At 44.5% G+C, this 12,680-nt stretch overlaps 1 protein-coding gene across 3 annotated transcripts in view; it reads right to left on the bottom strand.

The window, feature by feature from the left end:
- Window positions 1-3,848: 3,848 nt before the first annotated feature.
- Window positions 3,849-12,680, bottom strand: part of LOC118216956 (glutamate receptor ionotropic, NMDA 2B-like) — a 75,212-nt gene continuing 66,380 nt past the window's right edge. For 2 of the 3 annotated variants that reach the window (XM_035398622.1, XM_035398623.1), the window contains exon 17: window positions 9,618-12,041. In XM_035398622.1, coding sequence (XP_035254513.1) covers window positions 9,618-12,041 — 2,424 coding nt within the window. Of the gene's footprint in view, window positions 12,042-12,680 lie in introns of all 3 variants that reach the window. The other variant, XM_035398624.1, reaches the window with a different exon arrangement.

Below are 12,680 nucleotides of genomic sequence, written 5' to 3'. Positions count from 1 at the left end.
TCAACCAAATGCCTCCAAACTCATTGGACATCACTTCATCCTACAATAAGACAATGGTCCCAAACACACTGCTAAAGCAACAAGGAGTTTTTCAAAGATAAAAACTGGAAAAATTGTTACTGGCAAATCACTCACCCAATCTAAATCCAATTGAACATGCGTTACATATGCAGAAGAGAAAATTCAAAGCTACTATCTCCTAAAACATGCAGGAGCTGAAGATGGCTGCAGTACAGGCCTGGCAGAGAAGGTACTGAGCACCTGGTGATGTCTATGGGTCACAGACTTCAAGCAGTCATTGCATGAAAAGAATTTGCGACAAAGAACTATACATGACTATTTTCATTTAATTTAATTAATCCCAAGCATGTCCCAAACATTATGGTGCCCTGAAATGGGGGGAGGATATATATATATATATATATATACACACATATATACTGCATATATAAAAGGGTATATACAGTATATATCAGACAGAAAAATTGAGCTCTTCTACTGGTATGTACTGATTTGATGTTTAATGTCTGTACTTTCTTTAAACGTATCGTATTTGCAAAGATATATTTTCCTCGTGTGTGCAGCTGACTGTGTGCGATTATACAATAAGTGTTCACTTCAGTGTGGGACAAAGCATTCAGCATTCACTGTACTCTCACTCTCTGTCTCAAATTATCCCGTTGCTAGGTAACAGTTAATTGTCAAAAAGTAGGTACATGTGTCACAATGGATTCTGGGATTATGGATGTGAGGGAAAGAGGAAAAATAGGGGGTCTGAAAAAGAGAGATTGAGTAAGGGAGTTGGAGTAGCAGTTATAAAACGTATATGCTGCAACCACCGTAATTATCTGAGCTTCTCTTCTATTTCTCCTGCACCCTCACATCCATAAATTACTCTTCTTCCTGATAACCAACCCAATAACTCACTCATCCCTCCATAACCCCCAATATCTCACTCTCCCCCCAATAACTCACTCTTCCCCCAAGAACTCACTCTCTCCCTGTAACCAACCTAATAACTCATTATTCCCCCCATAACCCCCCAATAACTCACTCTTACCCCATAACCCCCCAATAACTCACTCTTCCCCCATAATCCCCCAATAACTCACTCTTCCCCCATAATCCCCCAATAACTCACTCTTACCCCCAATAACTGACTCTTCCCCATAACCCCAAAATAACTCACTCCTCCCCCCGAAATCCCCCCTCCAAGAACTCACTATGTCCCCCCATTATTACCCCCCTCCTCCCCCATAACTCACTGTGACTAACTGTAAGAGAGGTCTTGGGGAAGAGCAGCAGGTTGTCAGGGAGACAGGGTTAAATTTGGGGACGCTGCTGGCCTGACCTCCAGCAGCTCCTAATGGGGCATCACACCGGATCTTTGGGAGCCCTCCTACTCCCCTCTCCCCATTATTTAGTCCTCCTGTCATCTCCTGTTCCTGTTCCATTTTCCCTTCTCTCCTTCGCCTCTGAACGGCCTGGCTACATCGTGGTTTCTTCACACCTTTCCCTCTCTATCTTTATCAATATTTAATACGGCTCGCTCTCCAACGTGACTGAAAAATTAATAACTGCAAGAGGGGAGCAGCATGTCAGGCAAATGATAGATGGAGAGAGGGGCAGGAAGGAAAAGAGCCCAGATCATCAGCACAGACCAGAGAGACAGACCCAGATCAGCACAGACCAGAGAGACAGACCCAGATCAGCACAGACCAGAGAGACAAACCCAGATTAGCACAGACCAGAGAGACAGACCCAGATCAGCACAGACCAGAGAGACAGACCCAGATCAGTACAGAACCAGAGAGACAGACCCAGATCAGCACACACCAGTGAGACAGACACAGATCAACACAGACCAGTGAGACAGACTCAAATCCTCACAGACCTGAGAGACAGACCCAGATCAGCACAGAACCAGAGAGACAGACCCAGATTGGGACAGAATCAGAGAGACAGATGCACATCAGCACAGACAAGAGAGACAGATCCAGATCAGCACAGACCAGAGAGACAGATGCACATCAGCACAGACCAGAGAGACAGACCCAGATCAGTACAGAACCAGAGAGACAGACCCAGATCAGCACACACCAGTGAGACAGACACAGATCAACACAGACCAGTGAGACAGACTCTAATCCTCACAGACCTGAGAGACAGACCCAGATCAGCACAGAACCAGAGAGACAGACCCAGATTGGGACAGAATCAGAGAGACAGATGCACATCAGCACAGACAAGAGAGACAGATCCAGATCAGCACAGACCAGAGAGACAGATGCACATCAGCACAGACCAGAGAGACAGACCCAGATCAGCACAGACCAGAGAGACAGACACAGATCAGCACAGACCAGAGAGACAGATGCACATCAGCACAGAACCAGAGCCAGAAAAACCACACTTAGCACTGACTAGATGTACAAGGAGACAGGCACACAGCATTAAGCTGCTTTCAGCTAATCAGGACCAATCTGGGAGACTGCTCCCAGCATGCCTGCACGGGGCAGTGTTTCCATCCATCATGCTCTGCTACGCTTTCACTGTGTGCTCCACCAGCACCACCCCCCAACACCTCTCCCCACATCATCCCCAACACCACCCCACACCTCAACCCAACACCACTTCACACCACCCCCCAACACCTTAACCCAACAGCACCCCACACCACCCCCCTAAACACCTATCCCAACCTCAACCCAACACCACCCCACACCACCCCCCTACATCTCTCCCAACACTACCCCCAACACTTCTGCCCACACCAACCCCAACACCACCCCACACCACCCCCTAACACCTCTCCCCACACCTCAAGCGAACACCACCCCACATCACCCCCCATACCACCCCCCGACACCTCAATCCAATACCAGTGCTTCTTACTGGATGGCTGGGTGTCATGTGGCGACCGAGGCCCTAATATGGAGCTCCGCCGGCTGCATCCTGGATCAGAAGCAAGCTCCATGCGGCCACATCACGGCAGACAGTCTGTCGCATGATTAGAGGGGTGCAGCAGTGTGGAGCGGTGCTGGCAGGCGCAGGGGAAGCATGTGCCAGGACGGCCCTGCTGGAGGGGGACAGGACTCCATATGGTCCGGCTTCCTGGGTGGTCACCCCCACCCGTGACCGCCTCCCCCCACCCCTACTTCTGCCCAGCAGTAAGGCGTAAACAGACAAACACAGAGACTATGGAGGCTAACCGCTGCACCAAGCAGGTATTCATGAATGGTCCCAGACAGACCAGCTTCACACTGTTATACAAGTACAAATGAGACAGAAACAGAGACAGAAAGAGGGAGAAAGGGAGTGAGGGAAAGGGAGAGACAGACAGACAGAGAGAGATGGAAAGGGGCAGGGAATAATGAGGACATTCTCATTATGTCTTTATCATCTCTTGCGAGTTGTGAGGTTGAAGCTTGTCCTTGTTCTGTATGTCACTTCTCCCCGTTAGTTTATCACAGCCCTGTATTTTCATGAGCTACCATTCATTTCCTGAACCTGCTCCGCAAAAAAAAAACAAAATATTCAGCAATTCATTTGCAGAGGGTGCTGTGGTAAGATAAGCAAAATCTGTTGGAGATCTAATCACTATCAAGCACAGTGTATAAGAGGGAGAGAGCAAGAGAGAGAGAGAAGCTGCAGATTTTTCCAAGAGAGAAGGAGATAGTTTCAACATGTAAAGACTATAAAATGACAAACTTGAGGGGCAGAAAAGATGGGATATCACCGTTTTCATAAAAACCCAAAGAAAATGAGAATGCACAGAACAATTTGTGAGAGAAGGAGGAAATGGCAAACAGGAGGGCAGAATGGGAAAAAAGACACAGTAACAGTGGTGAGGCTTATCTTTTTTTATTAATACTCAACACTTTCTTAGTTGGTTCATTTTGTACAAAGAGACAGAATCAGATTTTAGCACTTATCATTGTACATATCAGTATATATTATAAGTACCTTTATGAATTTTTTTGTATTTTCTTCTTTTTTTTGCAATGAATTTGTTAATTTATTATTGTTGTTTATTTAATTATTTTCATACAAAAAATGAAGGAATAAGTGTAATCATTTTTCCATATTCATATTTACACAATCTGTACATTTATTTATTTTTGTTGTGTTATTTCTGTGATGTAAAAATTTTGGTAACATTTTACAGAAAGGGCCAGATACAGGGTAATAAAGTCCTGGCATAAAATATTAATTCCATGTACCTCTACTGATGATACATTTAATCAAGATATGTTATATATTTAAAGAAAGAGCTTGCAGTGAATTTAACTTATTTATTTGGGAGTGCATACTATGTGTGTTGAAACACCGCAGTTGTATACTGTATATTGACCTTTAGTAAATGCACTGTAATCTTTCTCATTTGTATTTTTGTGATACACTCTTTGCAACAACCCTTAGCCCTAAAATGTTACCCAAATTTCAATTACATATTATTTTTTCCCTTTTCATAGTTTATCATGGAAGGACATTAAAGAGTAAATTATTATTTATAGAAATGGGGAAACAGTTTTAACACACTCAACCACTCGCAAACTATTCTGGGCTTGTGCGCACACACACGCACACGCACTCACACACACACAATCACACACACGGACTGATGTACATAAGTTTGTGCATACTACTTGGGGGGGGGGGACAGATGAAACAATGGGGGAATAACAATGAATAAAAACTACACTTGAACAAACAATACTAACATTTGAGATTTTGAGTGCAAACACGCCTTCTCAACACCATGGTGACACACCTTCACCTCCTCTACACCATGGAAACACACCTCCTCTTCACCATGATGGCACACCTCCTCGACACCATCATGATATGCCATAGCCCATCTCTACACTCTAAAGACTGTTCAAAATGACAAATGACAATGACACACCACAAAACATGACAGGGCCTACCTTAAAACAAACATAAAATTAACGTATAAATTCATATTCCTACGATTATCAATATTATATTAATGTGGTTGTTTTTATTATTGTTAATGTAACTGTGTGTTCAGAATATTTGGCAGTTAATCAAAATTGTGTTTTTTATTAATTTGCATAAAGTAGCACAATGCAAATGAAATGAAAGGTAGTATCAAAGCACTACAACTAAACATTACTATATGATTAAAAGTGGAATTACTATTAAGAAAAAGTGATCATTAAATCCATATATTTGTATAAACATAGGATATAAAATGTATTAGTGGATATATTTTGTATTAGTGGTTATTTATATTGTAGACCATATTTGTAGCTTTCATTATATACTATGTAGCATCAAAAACATTTGTGGCTGTTGAAAAGTTCACAGTTTAGGTTTATATTCACATCCAAATAGATTATTATTGCAGCCCTGTATATATGTATATGTATATGTGTTCATATGTACATATGTTTTTATACAACTATAGACAAACAATTAAAGTTGATCTTATTTAATCTAAATTTATTTGACTGCCCTTAGTTACAGAAAACTATAACTAATGCTGCTAATGACATATCATTACTCATGGCACATATTATTGATGCTACATGACAATATGGTACATATTAATAAATCTAAATTAAAATATTTTATATCAGTGATAATCAAGAAAGAATTGTGTTTAAAAGACAATTAAAGCATCTATCTGAGGATTTGAAAGAAATCAAGAGACAGTCCGACCCTCCCTGGCTAAATCCTGCTTCTGTTACCTTCTTCGTCTAAATATAGTCACAAAACATATGTTATTTATAGGGAAGCAATTATCAAACATTATCATACTGATAAAATGACCAAACAAATAAACAAGAAGTAACTAATTTAATGTTAATGAACTCAAATGTGTGTAAAAAAAGAAACCTCATAATGCATTTGCAGGGATCATGCTGTTTACTGCAAATGAAGAAAACAAATTTGTCTAGTTGTGCTAAAAAAGGATTAGTAGACCCAGACATCGCTCTCACTCTGTCCTGTAATACACACACACACACACACACACAGTTCTCAATTTCAATGAATCAATGAATGAAAAAAAACACCCCCTTTCTCCACTCTCCTCATCCTTCCTCATACCTCGACTGATAATAATAATAATTTGAAAACATAAACTGAGAAAGATCAGAAATAAATAGATCAGATTCATGATAAAGTGTGTACTCACACCATAATCATAAACACACACACCCACACAGACATGCATTCCCATTCACGCACACAAATCTCTACACACACTGATATTTTTAGTTGAAACTTGATAAATCTACCAGGAAAATTATATTTTTTTTAATGTAAGGAACAAAAATGAGAAAATTTGAAAACTACATATTTCAAAATGCCGCTGATAATTTGAAAACTCAAATTCAAATTCATACTTGAAACCTTACCTTTTTTAGTTTTTTAGTAATGACTAATTTTAGTTTTTCATAAGGGTTGTAAAACTGGATTTAAAAAAAAACAAAAAACTTCCAAATCCCTTCATATCGAGATACATAATACATTTACAAGCCATGTGGGCATTTTGTACATATGAGGTGGCACACCTTCAGAAATTTCTCAATAACCACTAAATGCTCTATTCCATTGTTATGGATATACAGTTCTTACACAACTGAATGCAGGAGCTAGCAGTGGTGCTGCTTGTTGAAGACGATGAAATGGTATATTACCTGCAATCTATCTGAACTGGGTTCAGTAAATAGCTATTACTAACTAGTACAGCTTATCAAAATAGCAATCAAACTAAATTAATCAGTGAATATCTAATTAAATGAAGGATCACAATGCTGTAGTTATATGCAACATTCTCTATATATACATGTAATACAGGATCACATGCATGTATAGATGACACTTTCTATATTTCTATACCTGGTGAGTGAATGAAGAGTTTCTTAAAATGATCTTAATAAAATTTAAGGGAATTTTGCATTGACCTCCTAAACTAAACATCATTCATTCACACAAAACTTCAATACTTATATTATCCTCAGTACCTTAATGGAAATAAGAAAAAAGTATATTCTTAAAATAATTATTATACTCATTAATAAAGTGTTATAATTAAGTAAATAATATGACATTAAACCAAATAAAATGATTACTTATATCTACTATTATAATGAGTAATACTTAATCATATTTTGCATATTTTTTCAGTTTTTACGTTTTTTGGATTTTTTATGCTCATTTTATTTAATTTCTTAAATTTCTGTAAAACATGTTGAAAGTTACATCCTGACTGTCTGCTTACTGTACAAATTGAAGATATTATTAAATGTATTTACAGGGAAAAAAGTGAAGATACTGATGCTGACTGGTACAACCTGGACCTTCCTGACCTCTGACCTTTCTCCATTCTGCCTAATGTGTTCTTCCCTTCTGTGTTCTCTGTCCTCTGCCTCGTGTTTTTGTGGGATTGTGTTGGCAGAAACATGTGAATAAAAAATTTGTATAAAAAATGCACAGGATTCCCAATCAGATTATAATAAATTAAATGACTTCATGGCTGAACAGTGTGGTTAGTCCTTTAGGAAACTGGAGACAGGGGTAAGAAATCTTCCCCCAGGTTTAAATACTTTACCATGTCCATCCCATTTATATTCATAAAAGATAGTGATCAGACATTTTGGTATGATTTGATAAAAATAAGAAGTTGTCATGATGCTGTACTTTGTAAAATGTAGCTTTCAAAACCTGCTTTATATTCTCTTTGCTCAGTTCAGCATTTAAATCAAATTTCTACCAGCCCTTAGATCTAAGACAAAAAATTGTTGCCCTACACTGAATGTAGCAATTCCTTTTAGCAGTAACCAGCAAACTTAAGACATATTTTATGTACAACACCTTGTATATTTTTAATTGATTTGTGGTGATAAGGCATATCTTTGGACACTGAAACCCATTCATTCTGGTCTGGTGCTGTCTGGAGCTCTATTTTGCCTTAAACATATTTTGTGTGTATGTATCAATGTTTCAGTAATACCCTTCTGTAATACCTTCAACTATATTTTTTACAATGCCTCCTTCAGCCCACATCTGAGCTGTATCAAATATGATTCCACTACTCTTAAGGTAAGGACCACAACTAGAAGAAACACCTGGAGGTCAGGATCCCTTGTCAGGACTTATAGTGGAATATCGGCAAGTCCAATTCATCATGCTAGTAGCCATTTTGGCTCTGAAACCCAAACAGCAAGATGTTCTCAGCTGAGCCCAATACTCATATATCTGTAGTCTGAGGCATATTCTATGCAATATCACACAACTGGCTATGCTGGAACAAACTGTTTCAGGTTGCTGTACACATCTTAACCATTATACCAGCCATGTTTAGCAGATATGCATCTTTCCTAATCACGTAAGGCACATCCCACATGCAGCGTCGTCAGACCCTCTACGTATCACGAGACACACCTTTTTGACTGCTCGACTTGAGATGCATCTGCGTGACACAAATCCCGCTCGGTATCAGTGTGTACAGTTCATTACTGTGCAAATCAATTCTTTCACCACCTGTCACATCATTTCAGAAGAGCAAACACACAAATGAGCATGGATAATACATCATTAAAAAGAACACAGAAAACAAAACAAAACGAGGAAATCAAATTACTGTCTCTGCCTTCCAGCTCGTTAGTTTAATTAGATAACGAGCTCCCTGCCACAGCCAGCTAACAAATAAATAACCACAAATACTAAATGGTGTAAAATACTGAAAAAAAAAAAACTAAATGACATAACCATTTTTATAACTGGTTCTAATAACATCTTTATTATTCACAATTCTATTCATACTATTATTATTATACCCTGTTAGTTCGGTAGGAATTCTATTCTCATTCATGATTGTATGTTTCATGAACCAGGGCAAGAAACCCTTGTTTGGGCATTGGGAACAGATGAAGAGAGGCGAGGTAAGGTGAGAGTGAGATAAAGTTAAAGGTGAAGATTCTGTATAGTATAAACCGGTTTCTACTCCCTCCTGATATATTCATTTAGAGTGGTAAAAAAACCACTTACTCTCTCCACCCGCTCCTCTCCCTCCTAATTTGCAGTACTCTTTAAGAACTGTAAGGGGGGGGGGGGAGATGGGGAGCAGGGTTGGGGGGGTGGGTGGCACAGTGGATTCCAAACAAGCTTCCGTATTTCGGCTTTAGCTTCCAACATCCGGCTTGAGGAAACGTTACTGTATTTGTTCCCTGAACAAACCTTTTTTTGTGGTTTTTTTCCCAGCTTATAGTAAAAGGAAAAGCTCTCGTTTAATGATTACAAAAAGTATCGCTTCCATAAAATCGTCGTTGAAGCTGAGGCCAAAAAGGCCTCTGGGCAGATAGGATTTGTCTCTCTGCGTTTGCCCACCATTTTGTACTGTCGCATCTCTCTTTGTCCTGTGACTCTCTTTCACTTCGTGGGCAGCTGTTCCCGTCTTTCATTCCTTTGCACTGCATACATACCTTTCCTCTCAGAAGTGTACCCACAGAATGGAATTTCACTACCCCTTCCATCTCAATCCCTCTCTCTCCCTCCATCTCTCCCTCTGGCTGTCCCAATCCTCCCTCCCTCCCTTCTCCCTCTCCTTCTCTCTCCCTCTCTCTCCCTCCCTCTCTCCCGTTTCACACATCCGATTCGATGCTCGACAGCTTCTCGTAGACGTGTCCGTTGCTGGAGCTGTTGAAGGGCCTCTGGACGCCAAGCCCATCCCTGGCTGACAACAGCTTGTTGTTACTGGGGGCCCCGAGGTGGTTGCCCAGGGCCCCTCCCAAACACAGCTCCTTGGGGAACCTGGGGGCCATGTTGGACAGCACCCCCGCGGCGGCCGAGGCAGGCAGGAAGGAGGCCGCGCCCATCGAGCCCCTGAAGTCAGTGGGGCTGCTCTTGTGGAACTGCGGCTGCTGCTGCTGTTTCTTAACATAGTAGGATTGGGCACCGTGCAAAAGACACTGGTCATCGCCAAACGTGGGGATGAAGGGGTTCTGGTTCACCCTGTCCGGGTAGAGAGACTTGGACAAGGAGAAACCTCCCATTCCTACCCCTCCTCCCATCATCCCTCTATCTCGGTCTCTCTCTCCGAAAGACCGGCGGTGCAGCCCCCCCTCACCTCCCCGGAACAGCCCAAAGTGAGAGCCCCCTTTCCCTCTCTCACCCAAAAATAGCGGATCCCGGTCGCTGACTCGCTCGCGCTCCGATCCTCCGTGCCTGTCAAAGATATGAGAGTATGGGCTCCCCCCCTCCATAAAGCGATCTTTGTCTTTCAGGCTCACACTCCTGGGTGGGGGCAACATCCCCCCCATCCCTCCGCCCCCCATACCTCCACCCATGCCTCCGCCCAAGCCGCCCATCCCGCCACCGAGCCCTCCCGCCTCCTCCTTCTGCAGGTCGACGAACGTGTCGTAAGAATGCTGCCTACGCAGGGGCTTGCCCCCAAGGCTGGGTCTCCGACGCTGGGCTTGGGTCTGCGGCTGCGCCATCCCGACCCCCCCCACGCCGCCCATCACCCCGCCCTTCCCACCCTCCATGGAGTACTTGTCCCCCAGCTGTTCCAAAAGGTGGTTGTTGTCCTCGCTGATGTCGTACAGGTTGCCCGTCTTTTTGCAAGCTTCACAGCGCATGCAGGAGGCCGAGCTGGGACGGCTGTTCCCCCCCCCCACTCCTCCTCCGGAACCGCCCCCTCCCAGCCCGCCTCCGTACCCCCCACCTCCGCCCCCGTGCAGCATCTGTTTGGTTCCTCCGCAGGTGGCACGGCAATTTCGACACTCCCACTCCCCCCCTGTCAGGCCCCCGCAAGTTTGCCCCTGCTGCCCCTGGCCAGAGGTGCCGCCCCCTCCTCCGACACCACCCTTACACTCTGTCTTCTTGCTTTTGCCTTTCAGGAAATCCTCCACTGCTACCAAACCGCTGCCCCCACCCCCACCGGGGTTGGCCACACCGCTCCCCCGTGGCCCGTCAGTCAAATCCACGTGTTCCCACTGAGGGACCCCTTCCTTGGGGCGGAACTGGTCCAGGTAGAAATCTCTCAAGCTTTCCTTGTCACGGAATACATACGAGGAGCAGTTACCGCCGGCCCCGCCTCTCTGGCCCTTCCGCTCGGAGGGTCCAGGGGGCGGAGATGCCGATCGGTGTGTCTGGGGGCCATGGTAGTGGTGGTGGGCCGAGTGATGGGGTCGTCGCCGGTACCCCAGCTCGATCTCGTCCAGCTCACGCCGCGACTTGGCGGAAGCCGGCCTCTTCTTCAGGCTGTCCCTGTACTGCTTGCGCTTCTTGGCGTTCCCCTCCAGGTTGCCGTAGGTAACGGTGTGGGTGGAGATATCCGACACGTCCGACCGGATGTTCCCATCGTCCCCGCTCATTCCGCCCCCCGCCCCGCAGTACCTGTCGTGTCCCGCGATAAACCCTGAGCTGGACGCCGCGCCTTTGAAACTGAACTTTCCGTACAGGTCGGGCAGGCCCTGCTGGAACCCTGGGCCGGAGGGCGGGGTCTGGCTGGCGATCAGGTCAAACTTATTATTCCTGTGGGTCATGGACGACCGGGGCTGGGTGGTGAATATTGGGGCCACCCCGCCCCCTAAACTGTCACAGTCGTACATGCCGCCCTCCAGGGAGCTGCTGCTCCCCAGGCTATGGGGCCTGTTTGACGGGGGAGCCCCCAAACCCAGCGGGGCAGCCGCACTCTGGTGATGGTGCAGGTAGTGGTCCTGGTACAGGTTGCTATCTTTCAGGTGCAAATTCCCGAAAGTCCTCTCCACCTCGCTGATGTAGTCGCTGAACATGTTGTCCTCGGGCAGGTACGGCGGCTTGCAGTCCGAGTGGCCGGCCAGGCTGCGGCGGTGCTCCGAGATGTCGTAGACGGACGACTCGCGGCGGATGAAGTCCAAGGCGCTGTGCGGCGAGCCGTTGACCCCCGAGAGGGACGCCATGTTTTTGGCCGTGCGGAGCAGGCGCAGGATGCTGGAGTGGGTGTTGTTCATGGTGGCTGAAGGGGAGTTGAGCGCCGACTTGTTCTCCTCGATCTGGACCCCGTGAATGCAGCTGTAGATGCCCTGTTGGTTATGGTCAGGAGGTTGAGAGAGCGAGAGAGAGAGAGAAAGAGAGAGATGGGAAAGGGCAGGAAACAGAGAGAAGACATGCTCTTAATGTCTTATCATCTCTTGCAAGTTGTGAGCTCTCCAGCTTGCCCTGAGAAAGAGAGAGTGGTTCCAGAAAAATGTTCACAGCCACTCCCTAGGCTGGACTGCAGTACTGCAGTATGATATGTGATATAGACATATATTAGTGTGTATATACAATAAAGCGTACACACACACACACACACAAACATGCATATAAACTGCATGTGTGTCAGTGTGAATGGGATACAGGGGACGTTAAGGTGGGGGAGGGGAGGGAAAGAAATGACTGATAATGACAGAGATCCAGCAAAGACTGTGGCTCTGCCTCCCCATCCGTGTCTCAAATCAATGTGATTACAATTCCTCTGAACCGTAACCAGTACTCACTCTGACGTCTGCTCACTGCGACAAAGCAAAACAAACAGCGAGCGGAGAAGCACAGACCGGGCGCAACGTTTCCATGTCTCGTCTGATTTTTTTTCAAGGACTTTCCAACTGTCAACTTGCCCAAGTTGCACAGTCTGATCATTTCCTTCAGCAAGAAGGAAGTAAGAAGGCACTTCATAAGAA

This window comes from Anguilla anguilla, chromosome 17 (genome assembly GCF_013347855.1).
Source record: "Anguilla anguilla isolate fAngAng1 chromosome 17, fAngAng1.pri, whole genome shotgun sequence".
NCBI lineage: Eukaryota > Metazoa > Chordata > Actinopteri > Anguilliformes > Anguillidae > Anguilla > Anguilla anguilla.
Note: the sequence above shows the minus strand (reverse complement) of the source record. Positions and strands in the feature narration are given on the sequence as shown.